The 12,038-nt window shown below is 37.7% G+C and overlaps 1 protein-coding gene across 6 annotated transcripts in view; it reads left to right on the top strand.

Moving 5' to 3' along the window:
- The window catches only part of CHD9 (chromodomain helicase DNA binding protein 9), an 85,339-nt gene that overhangs the window by 69,352 nt on the left and 3,949 nt on the right, over positions 1–12,038 (top strand). For 3 of the 6 annotated variants that reach the window (XM_050311750.1, XM_050311754.1, XM_050311755.1), the window contains 12 exons: positions 397–454; positions 799–841; positions 1,002–1,221; positions 1,343–1,545; positions 1,777–2,685; positions 4,821–4,984; positions 5,955–6,227; positions 7,028–7,196; positions 8,101–8,240; positions 8,760–8,981; positions 9,773–9,901; positions 10,796–10,900. In XM_050311750.1, the coding sequence (XP_050167707.1) occupies positions 397–454; positions 799–841; positions 1,002–1,221; positions 1,343–1,545; positions 1,777–2,685; positions 4,821–4,984; positions 5,955–6,227; positions 7,028–7,196; positions 8,101–8,240; positions 8,760–8,981; positions 9,773–9,901; positions 10,796–10,900 (2,635 nt within the window). The remainder of the gene's footprint in view (positions 1–396; positions 455–798; positions 842–1,001; positions 1,222–1,342; positions 1,546–1,776; positions 2,686–4,820; positions 4,985–5,954; positions 6,228–7,027; positions 7,197–8,100; positions 8,241–8,759; positions 8,982–9,772; positions 9,902–10,795; positions 10,901–12,038) is intronic. The other 3 variants (XM_050311753.1, XM_050311752.1, XM_050311751.1) reach the window with 3 other exon arrangements.

The raw sequence follows: 12,038 nt of genomic DNA, 5'->3' as shown, positions 1-12,038 counted from the left end.
ACTCAAGTGCAAAAGCCTTCAGAGGCAGAATGCCTCAGACCTATTTAACTTGATTTCAGGTCAGTCAGCTTGGTCTGTTAGTCTTGTGTAGCTAACCAGTGACCCCAGTAGATCAGCTTGAGAATTACTAATGACTGCTGAAAGAGAGAGCTGCTTTAACTCATTGCCTCATCAGTGAGGTTATCATTTGTGGTCAGAAAGAATATCTTTGAATGAGATAGTGAACTGGGGGGAGCCGGATTCAAGTCAAAGCTGCCATGAAATGGCAGTGTTTCAAACAGAAAATTAAATACAGTGTATCTCAGTAAATTTAAATCAGTTGTACTTAATTGAAAAGAGTGTAAGGATTCGTAAAATAGCACTAAGATGGCTTCTTTTGTGTTGAAATTTTAACAGGGATGTAGAAGATCCAGAATATAAACCAGCACCAGCAATGTTTAAAGATGACATAGAGGTATTGTAGGCATCTATTAATAGCTCCTTTTAACACTCATTCACTTAGACACTTTAATACTTAGAATGTAACGCTTCCACCTTTTTGTTGAGCAAGTTATTCCATTTTCTTCTGTATCTCTCTTAAGTTGATAAAGCTTACTCCATGTGTTTTGCAATTGTTTGGGTGGGAATGAGTGGGAATTGTTGTCTAGTTCTGTTGAATATCTTGTTAGCCATTTGTCCAAATTCTATGTTACTCTTGGTCTTTGTCATATTCATAACTTGTCTGCAAGATATAAGTTTAACCTAAATCTCTGCAGAGGGCTGTAGTCTAAATTGTGCTTCACTTTTGTTTTTCTGCAGGATGATGTTTCATCCCCAGGTGATCTAGTAATAGCAGATGGAGGTAAATACATAAAACTTCCAATCTGAGCCAATCGTTTTTGTGTTTTGAATTGTTTAAATCTCCTGACTCTCAGCTAAAATGTATTTAGATTGCTTAGCATAAAACCATAGGCACCAGCAATGATCAACTTCTTTGTTCCCGTAACTTGGTTTTAATGTAGATGGACAAATGATGGAAGGAGACAAAATCTATTGGCCCACTCAGTCTGCCTTAACAACACGTCTGCGCCGCCTCATAACAGCTTATCAACGGACAAGTAAAAACAGGCAGGCCCAGCAGATCCAGCCAGCATTCCCCATACAAACTAGTATGATGCAGCCTCCATATGAAGAAGCTGCACTAAATCCAAAGATGGCTGCGAAGATTGAAAGACAGCAAAGGTAAATAGTGCAGCATGTAAATACACTTTTTTACTATTCCTTTATGTAAAAAAAATACTGAAGAAATAAATGGTGAAGAAAATGACAGAATTTCCCTTTTTATTTTTTCTTGCTGATCAAGATGGACGAGAAGAGAAGAAGCTGACTTTTACAGAGTTGTGTCCACGTTTGGAGTGGTGTTTGATCCTGAAAGGGGACGATTTGACTGGACCAAGTTTAGGGCGATGGCTCGACTGCACAAGAAAACTGACGAGAGCTTGGAGAAGTACTTGTATGCGTTCATGTCAATGTGCAGGAGAGTCTGTCGACTCCCCTCAAAAGAAGGTGGGTGTATATGTTTTTAAATTTGTGTTGTCAGTGCTTACCTTGAAAAGGGTTTTCTTTCACGTGCTGTGAAATAAAAATGGGGGATTGGGAACTAAGGAAACATGTAGAGAGTAAAACTGAAAGCTTGTAGCGGAGAGACGTATATTAACTGATTAAAGCCATCTGTTTGTAGTAGTAATTTGCAGTGGGTTTTTGCCAGGTTCTCATCTTTGTTTTGTTTCAATGCAGAACTCGTAGACCCCAACATTTTTATCCAGCCGATTACAGAGGAACGTGCTTCTCGGACCTTGTATCGCATTGAACTCCTGAGGAAAGTGAGAGAACAGGCTCTTAGACACCCGCAGTTGTTTGAACGACTAAAACTGTGCCAGCCAAATCCAGACTTACCTGTCTGGTGGGAATGTGGGACTCACGACAGGGATTTACTTATTGGAGCTGCTAAACATGGAGTTAGCAGGACAGATTATCATATTCTTCGTGATCCTGAACTCTCATTCATGTCTGCCCAGAGGAACTATAATCAAAACAAAGTGGCACTTTCAAGGACTTCTACTCCACTCTTGCATCAGTACCAGATGGCATTATCTGCTTCTCCTCTTACACCTCAGTCAAGATTGTCAGATGCTAAAGTGAATGCTTTTGATGACACAAAAGCTAAAAATGAAAATCTGAAAGAGGACCCTCAGTCTTCTGAAGAGGAATCTATGTCTACAGAGGAGACACAGACAATAATGAAATCTGAGCCTTTGAGTCCCAAAAATGGCACACCAATACAAATCTCAGACCACAGACCTAGCGTGAAGGCTGAGACAGACAGGCGCATGGTGGCTGCAAGGACAGAGCCTCTCACTCCAAATCCAGCTTCCAAAAAACAGAGAGTCAGCAAAAGAGGATCTGACTCTAGCTCTGACTCAGACTCTGACTCAGATAGATCATCCTGTTCTTCCAGGTCATCATCTTCATCCTCTTCGTCGTCCTCATCTTGTTCACACTCTCGATCTGGCTCTAGCTCTTCATCATCTTCATCTTGTTCTTCAGCATCTTCATCCTCCTCCTCATCGTCCTCATCATCATCGTCGTCATCATCATCATCGTCTGAAGAGAGTGATAGTGATGAAGAGGAGGCACAAAAACGTGGTATGTGTGTAGTCTTACTTCTGCAGTATAACTCTTAAACTGAACAAGTTTATTCTTAATGGAGAAATGTCTAAAAAGGATATTAAATCCCACAAAAATAAACTTAAATATTAACACGATTCCTTGATTCCTCCAAGTGAGAGTTGGAAGAATTTCAGGAATACTGCATTTTCTATGTTTCATATCAGTGCCTTGGGTGAGGTACTTGGGATGTGTTGATTGATTCCCTAAGCAGGGTTGCTGTGCATGTGGTTCACGTGTGGGAGGAGAGTGGCCAGTGTTTTCTGGAAATATATTGCATGTGTGTATTCCCTACTGCTGTTTCTTTTTCTTCCTAAAAAGAGAGATTCTTTTGGTTTCCCTGTTTGTTTTTGCCACTCACTTGTCCTTGTAGCTTCCTCATTGTGCTTCCATGAGACCTGCAACTTTCCTTCTGTCCAAGCTCTAGAGTAATGTCAGCTGCTTTTTATTTATTGTGGACTGGAGGTGCCTAAGCAGTGTACTTGCTCTGAAAGTCTTCTCCTAAACACCTAAAAAAAGACCTAAAAGTAGGTACCTGCTTAGAAAAGACTGAGGCGACGGCAGCACATAGGACCATGTAACACAGAGACACTTCCAGAAGCTTCAAAGTAGAAGCAAAAAACTCTTATAAATGAAGTAATTTTAAGTTTTTAATAAACCAACCAATCATTATTTAATACATTCTTTACTTTTCTGCTATGGAGTATCTTGTACTCTTGCCTCATTGAAACTCAGAATATGAAAAGATTTCTTTAACATGGGATGCAAATGGTATCAGAGAAGGGAAGATGAAGGTAGGCAGTGGGATTGCAGCATAAGTAGAGAACCTTTTTTTTTTTTTTCCCAAGACCTCAGGGAAAAAGGCATTGTGTTAATCAGATGGATCTTCTTGTCTGTGGAAATGACAAATGGAAACCATAGAATTAATTTACTGGGGAAATGATTACTGGGCAAGTAAAATGCCACTTAAATAAAATGATTAAGATGCTGTTGCCTGTAGCAGTGGAAGGACATTTTCAGAGGAAGCAGTTGTGGGCAAACACAAAAACAGTGAGTGCAAAGGAGTGCTTATATAACACAAATATTTAGATGCGATAATGGATACTGTAACATGTGCTGCAAGTCCAAATATTAGGCTTGTTTTCGCCAACTGAGTCTGTTTAGTCAATTAATGGTGCCATCCTCAGACTGCAGAATCTCATCAATCAGTTGGCCTTTATTTTTGTGGCTATTTTTGCTACAAGTTGGTGTTGAAGAGACTGGTAAATGCTGGAAAGTTCTCTTAACTTCATCTGCATTTTAATTTTTAGCCCAGATTTTGTTTAATTTGTTATACAAATGATTATGGGGGCATACTTTTCACATTTGAAGCATCTTTTAAGGAAGTGCTGAATTCTATCAGATGACTCAGAAGACAAAACTATTGTTAAGGACGAATTTGACTTTTGTAGAGCTGTCCCTCTTACTCCTTGTGCTGATGTGATATTTACCTTTTCAGGCCACACTTTTTTTTTTGTTTCAGATTGTTTCCCCATGTCATAGTGAAACTCACATTGTTGTCTGATGGAGGCGAAAGTAAAATAATAACGATGAGAGATTAAGATATAAGAAAGTCAGAGGACACACTACATTCAAAAGATACTTTAAAAAATCCTTAGTGGTTAAAAATTGAACAATTAAAATGTGTGGGCACACATGTTCAAGCATCCAGTAAATGAAATGGACTGTTCTTTTAAAGTACTATCCCAGTAGATTTACCATGTTCTGGTGGTAGATACCTTTGATTTCAGTTTAATTTCTATATGTTGGTGAGTGTTGGCTTATGAAATATGTTAAGTGAGGACTGTCTATTAGATTACTCTGAAGCATGTCCATTTTCAAATAGCTAAATGTTCGACATGTTAAGTGTTTGAAATATTAACAGGAATATGTGTGGAATTTACATGCCTAGAAAAGGATCAGCCATCATCCTGAAAAAAACGATTAATTCTTCAGTTTAACTTTGTGTTTGGACTTTCTCTGAACATTGTTCTGTGTGTTTTGTTCACCTGAACCTCTTACAATGAGCGTTTAACCTCTTTACAACATGAAATGATTTTGGTGGTTTTATTTAGCAGAAGGAACTCCACATATAAAAGCATATGATGAAGAGAGTGTGGCCTCTCTCAGTACCACACAAGATGAGACACAAGACAGTTTCCAGATGAACAATGGGACACCAAATTCCAGTTATCTCCTACAAGGTGGATACATGTTGGCTGCATCCTACTGGCCAAAGGCAAGTTTATAATGCAACTTGAAAACTAAATTAGTAGTGGAAGTTGGACTGTGACATTAGTATTCAGTTAAATATGTTAAAACTGTGAAGTAGGATAAATAGATGTAGGATTTGAATTTCAGAAGCTTTCAGTTGCTGTTATGTTTGCTTCTGGAATATGCATTTAAATCTAAATACTACTTTTCATAATTTCAGAATTATGGAGGAGCATAACTTTCATGTCACAGGTGCTCGGCACATTGTGAAAAATTATGTTCAAAGTGCAGAAAATTGCCTTTTATCAAATATAGAGGAGCGTCTTGAACTTGGAGAAAGTGTTTGCTTACAGAACTTGTGATTTTAGTATTCATGTGTTTTACTGGACTGTGAACTGCGAAATTACCAGAAAACGCTGTACTTTCTGGAGTCTTTGTGTACTTAGCTCTGAGTTTACTGTGAGATCTGATACTTGAGATCTGTGTATTATGAAGGTGTGTGAAGTCTTAATTCGGTGTCCACAGAATGGGAATGAGGAATAATGTGGTTTCAAAAGCTAAAAGGAGACATGAATAAAAGCCTGTAATTTTAGTTTTATAAATGCTGTTTGCTGTACATTGTGGTGCTGTTCCAGGGTTCAGATCCTGCTACCAATGAGTCAAAGCCAGAAGTACAAATACTGCTTCATTGGTAACCATAACTTCCCTTTAAGAATCAGTAAGATGTGTTTCAAGCATTTTCAGGCCCCAGACTTTGTACAGACAAGAGAGAGTGCATTTTTGTTTACAGGTAGGTAGTGAAATTAAGTACAGAGGTGGCTTTCACAAACTTAGAGGGAATCAGTGCAAATTCAGGAACTTCAAACTCTTACTAAGTCTAAGGATAAAAGTGATGTAATTTCTCTCCTTTTTAGAACTAAAAGATAATACATAAATGTAACTTGTGCACTGTTGGTAGGCATTGCTCTTACAAAACTATTTTCTCTGGTTTTTAGGATCGAGTTATGATTAATCGACTTGACAGCATTTGTCAAACGGTGCTGAAAGGTAAATGGCCCTCAGCCAGAAGGAGCTATGACAGCAACACGGTGGCATCTTTCTACACAACCAAACTCCTGGATAGTTCCGGTGCAGCTGCAGATTACAGTGAGCCCAGTGCTCCGACACCCCCTCTTGCAGGTGTTAAAGAAGAATATGATCAGTCACCACAGATGTCAAAGGTGAAGAAGCATGTACGAGAAAAGGAGTTTACAGTGAAAATCAATGACGTATGTTTATTTTTATTGCCCTAGGACCTGGTTGCGATTGCGGTGTGCGGCATGCTTTACCTGCAAGTGGCTGCCTGCTCTCACTCTCACTTCCTTCACACACTTGTTTGTGGGTATTTGGGTCTGCTGCTTCTGGGCATTGAGTGTTTGGGTTTTGGGTTTGGTTTTTGGGGGAGGGATTTTTTTTTATGGTGTTTTGGTTTTGTTGTTTAGTTTGGTTTTTTATTATTATTCTTTGCATAAGCCACTGGAAGAAATCATTATTTTTCTGTCTGAATTGAATTTTTGCCATTCTGGTGCTTCTTCAGACAGCCTCATGCTGTTTTTAAGAAATCTGGTTAGTATAAAAAGGTATTTCTGTTGTTCAGCTTTTTTTTAAACATTTCAGCATATCCTCTCCAGCAAGCATTTTATTATTTCATGGCCTTTTAGAGGATTATAGGAAAATTTCCTCATTTAAATGCAGGCTAGAAGCTTCAAACCCTTATCTGTAATTTGAGACATGTCGTAGCACATAAAAATGTGTGAATGTTTCCTCTTGTAATTGGGTTTGGCATTTTTTTAGGACTGGATTCAGGAGGTAGGCAGCTGATCAGTGTCTGGATTTTTCAGCTGAGATGAAATTTCTGTTCAAATTTGTGTTTTACATGGAGAATCAAGACTTATTTTAATGTCTAATGCAGTGTTTTCATTTTTCCTCAACTCCACCAGAGTAACAGTTTGTATGTGAGAATCCTGATTATAAAGTAGTCATTTCTACTTGAGAAGAGGCTCTTCTAACCCTGGCATTTATTTAACAGGAAGGTGGTTTGAAATTGACTTTTCAGAAGCAGGGACTGTCTCAGAAAAGGCCATTTGAAAGCGACGAAGGTGCGTTGGGTCAGCAGCAATATCTGGCTCGGCTGCGTGAACTCCAGAACGCTTCAGAAACCAGCCTTGTCAACTTCCCAAAATCACTTCCCAAATCAGGTACATAGAATAGCAGGGGGCATAAGGGTTAGTATTAAATCTCATCTTGTGTGTTCTTCTGTTGTCTCTACGTATAGGCAATGGAGAGAGATGTTTGCAATGTTACTGTTCTAAACTGCAGTCGGGAGACATTCTGTCTGGTGTGGAGACTCTCGAGTTTTGAGCACAGGAATATTCTCTCTGTGTCAGTTACTGTAATACTTGTTTATTAGAATGATGCCATTATACATTACAAACAAACCCCAAAGAAGATTTTAATAATTATTAAGTGCATCAGTGTACCCTGACAGTAATCTGTTTAGCTCAGAACTTAATATGGCTGCTTTGTAAGTAAATAGTTTCAGATTTATGCCTGTGCCAATTTGCACTCTTCAGAATCTTTTCTGTGCCTCATCTAAAGAAACAGTAGAGGACAATAGTCTGGAATCAGTTTTTGGCTTACCACCAAAAACTTATAACTTATTTTCATAAAGAAAATAACAGTAGGTGAACACTGACAGATAAAAATGAGCCTAAAGTAAGGAGTTAACATTTGGAAGAAAATACTTGAAATTATTAGAATTTTGCAACATACCATTAAGGTCTTGCTAAACATTTATTTAGGAATGTCTGTCTCTGTGTGTGTGATGTGAGCAGTTTTCAACAGCTCTCTCCTCTGTACAGATTCATTTCGAGGGGGTAGGGGAGGCAGTAATGAAATTTTCACAGTAGAATGGCTTTTCACAGCCTGATATTCATAGTGTTTTAAACAGTCATAAAGCAAAAGGCAATTTGTCTTAGCTATTAGATGTAGAAGTCATACGCACTTGCACTCTTTCAAGTAATTTTATTTCCTTTTTTTGTTCAGACATGTTTGGTTTTATAAACAAGTATCTGACACTGGTTTTATTGCATCATTTATTAGGTACTTCCAGTCACTTAACAGCCAGTGCCAATGGAGTCATAGTTGACAGTCAGCCTGTAGTCAAAAAGAGACGAGGAAGAAGGAAGAATGTGGAGGGAGTTGATGTCCTCTTTATGAATAGAAATAAACAGCCTAATCATGTAAGTAAACTTGATTTTTTTGTCCAAAAAAATAAGACACAAATTACTGTTAATGCCTTAAGTGAGCATAAGCAGCTGTTGATGTTCAACAAAAACTTTATTTCTCAAAATTTTTAGGTTTGGGATTTTTTTCTGAAATTGTTTACTGATTGTTTATGACAACACAGATGAGAACTGAAGGAGTTTTATTAAATGTACATATATATATACACAATATTGATAATTATTTGTAAAATGTAAGTTTAATTCTAGTTTTGATGGACTTTATTAACAATGTGTTATTAAAAATTTGATTTTTTGATCTGCCAAAATTTCTGACATCCTTTCCTGTAACACCTGTTACAGAACCTGGTTGCACAGTGACCTGAAGGGGTATGTGTGGCATAAGCTGTCTGCCCAGGTCCTTGAGTCTGTACATAATGATCTGCAGGACTGTGCCCTTCGTTGAGTCATACATGAAATAATTGTGATGGCTTGTCTTCTGTGGAGAATTTAGTCAAATGTTTTTAATTCCTCCAGGTTAATCCAGGTATTAACTCCTGTCAGGTTGCTGCAGGAATAAACCCAGCACTCACTTACACACAGCCCCAAGGAGTGCTTGATGCAGAGAGTCCAGTTCCTGTTATTAACCTGAAAGATGGAACAAGGCTTGCAGGTGATGATGCCCCCAAAAGAAAAGATTTAGAAAGGTGGCTTAAAGAACACCCTGGATATGTTGAAGATTCAGGAGCTTGCATTCCTGTGAGTATTCCTTCCAGCTCTGCTTTAGCTAAATAGTAGAATTTCTGAAGTTGTCTTTGGATTTGTATTCTTTGTTACAGGGCTTTATTTCTTCTTTGTTCTTCTGTTTTGTTTAGGAAAAGAAAAATGTCTGGTTTTTTTCCAATTTGAGTCGGAAAGCTTTTCTTTTCCCTCACAAATGTAATTGCTAAGAAAAGCAACACCAAACCAAGACATTCAATCTTTGTCTAATTTCACCTAAGACTTAAAAAACTGTCTAGGATAAGAAAACTCATATTACCATGATACTGATGATGGGAGCTGAAAGTGCATATTTAGTGATGTGCAAGAGGATTAAAGACTTTACTGTGGAATGTGTCTCAGACCTACATTACATTGCTATGGTAGTGATGTTTGTGTGGGTATGATCACCTCATTTTGTTACCTCTGAATCTGAGATTTGCTAATGTTGGGCAGGATGTAAGAAAATCATGTGTATGACATCTGGAACGACAACCTTCCTTCTCTGTAAAGATGTTATAACATGGAACAGCAGCAATGTTCCAGACAATTAAAGCACTGTTAAAAACTGAAAAATCAGTAAAACCAAGCCCTGAGGCATCAGAGAGAAGATGCTGTTCACTGAGCTGCTTATTAAATGATTGTGATTAGTAAATTACTGTTGTTAATAAAATATTTTTGAAATCGAAGATGACTTGAAATAAACACCTGACTCAAGAATGTATAGATATCTTACCATTTTTAAAAGTTATATGAGAAAGGTAATTGAGTTTTAAATTCCTTTATAACAGAGGATGCAGCTGCACGATGGGAGGCCCAAACAAAAAAGACACCGTTGTCGAAACCCTAATAAACTGGATGTTAATAGTTTGACTGGGGAAGAACGTGTTCAACTCATAAATAGAAGAAATGCAAGAAAGGTATTCGTGGCACTGTTCCCATTTTGATATTCCCCAAATGAAAAGTTACCCGAATGAAGAACTCCATATACACTTGCTAAAACTGTACAAGTGTACAAATTAAAGGTTTTAGTTTTAAAGTTTTGGCACAGAGAAAGAAAGTCAGTTGTAATCTTCCAGTAAATGTTTTTCGATTGTGCAAATATATAAGACATGGATAGATGTCTTATAGATTATATATATATATATATTCATATATATATATAAGACATGGATAGGGTTTCTGTTCAAATAGATTGAGCACTCACTATGGTGCAACAGTTGTGCCACTGAATCAGATAGAGGCAGGACCACAAAAATATCTGCTGTTCTGATCAAAGTGGCAACATTGTCAGAACTTGAAATTTTGTGTAATCTTCCCATTACTCTTTTTGACACGATTAAAATTATATTGATAGCGCATCCTGCATGGAAACTTGTCCACTGGATCTCCAGAAATCCTGTGTACTGGATCGTTTTGCTTTTGCTTTTTTCAGTTATCTCTGGTATTTGACCTCTGTGGTTCACCTGTGTGTGTATTGGCTGTCAGTCACATTTCTAGGTGAAACAGTGTAACAGGAGAACAAAAGGAGAATTCTTGTGTAAAAACCCGACAGTGGAAGATGTGAGAGCAGGTGTTGAAGTTTTGGAGAGGTGATCAAAGTTTGGGAACAGCATAATGCATTTGAATGGGCAATGGGGAAGGCTAAAAGGCAATATTCAGGAAAAGCACGCAGAACATTACTGGTGTCCACTGAACAGATTTGAACAGATGTTTTATTTAAAAGGCAAAAATGAAACAGTGTCAGGTATGAATGTTGCCTCTTTTCTTAGCAAATGTGAAGTATTTCCTGATTTTTATCTTCTGCTTCCCAGGTGGGGGGTGCATTTGCTCCCCCTCTGAAGGATTTGTGCAGGTTCTTGAAAGAAAATCCAGAGTATGGTGTGGCTCCTGAGTGGGGAGAAGTCGTGAAACAGTCTGTGAGTATTTACAGAACAAGATAACCATGTAATGAAATGTATCTGAAAAGCAAACAAGGCAAACAGGAAAAAAGGCATGTCCAAAGGTGTGCTTTTCGTTTCTGGTGTTACATTAAAGGTGGAACGTGAATCAATGTCAGCTTTTTTTCCTGCTGGCCTAGTTCAGTAAATGGTTTGCTGGCACAGCTGTGAGTAGGAGGTAGGGAAGGAACATTGGCTGGCAACCCCAACTTAAAGATTTGGTTGAAGGTGCTAAAATGCTGTGACTTTTTCATGTCTTAAATACAGCCTTCATGGTTTTTAGGAAAGATATTAGCCCAGGTGTTATTTAAGAATAAGAATACTTTCTTAAGAAAGTTAGTCATGAAGAAAATTTCCATAATTTTTAATATGATTTTTAAATATTTATTTTACTTTTTAATTAATTTACTTTTAGTGTGAAATTACTACCCTCAATCTTGCCTTGAAGATAAGGACCTATTTTGAACTTGTTTTGAACAAAGTTGTGTTGTACAGTAAAAAATGGTTTCTGTGTAACCTCATTACTTTTCCATTTCATGTCTCTAACAGAAGTGAAGATGATTTTGTCAATATTCTTTAGAAGTTTACTTCCTCACCTACTATAACTTGCCAGTTTATTTATGTTACACCTCCAGCCTCTGGCAAAGACATGACCAAGTTAAAGCTTTTTCTAATTCACTGTCAGCAGAACTTGCAACCGTTCTGTGAAGCTCTAAATGCCAGTCTCTCCAGTACCCTGGTGCAACATTCTGGTAGAAAAATAGATAACTAGGAACAGGATTAGACTGCAGCAAATAGAGGTATAAATAATAGCAGAACTACTTTGGCAATTTAGTAGTTATCCACAGGACAGAAGAACAGAACTAGAGTGCTGAATTCCTCTAGTTGTAGTAGGCTAATATATATTAGAGATATTTGCTTTGGGGGAAAAGGTGATTGTAGTATGAAGCTGAGTAATAATTGATCTTACGATTGCCGTTTCAAATTTTCAGGACAATGCCTTTTGTAGGGAATATTAGTGTCCACTGCAGTGTTAGGTACAAGGACCTATACAAGTGAAGTAATAATGTGCAAATCCAAAATAGAAGTGCTCTAAAATTAATTTAAATTCAGCTTG

The sequence above is a fragment of the Myiozetetes cayanensis genome, unplaced genomic scaffold (assembly GCF_022539395.1).
Source record: "Myiozetetes cayanensis isolate MyiCay16 unplaced genomic scaffold, myiCay2020 scf16, whole genome shotgun sequence".
Taxonomy (NCBI): domain Eukaryota; kingdom Metazoa; phylum Chordata; class Aves; order Passeriformes; family Tyrannidae; genus Myiozetetes; species Myiozetetes cayanensis.
The sequence above is the reverse complement of the archived record's forward strand: the minus strand, read 5'-3'. Positions and strand labels throughout refer to the sequence as shown.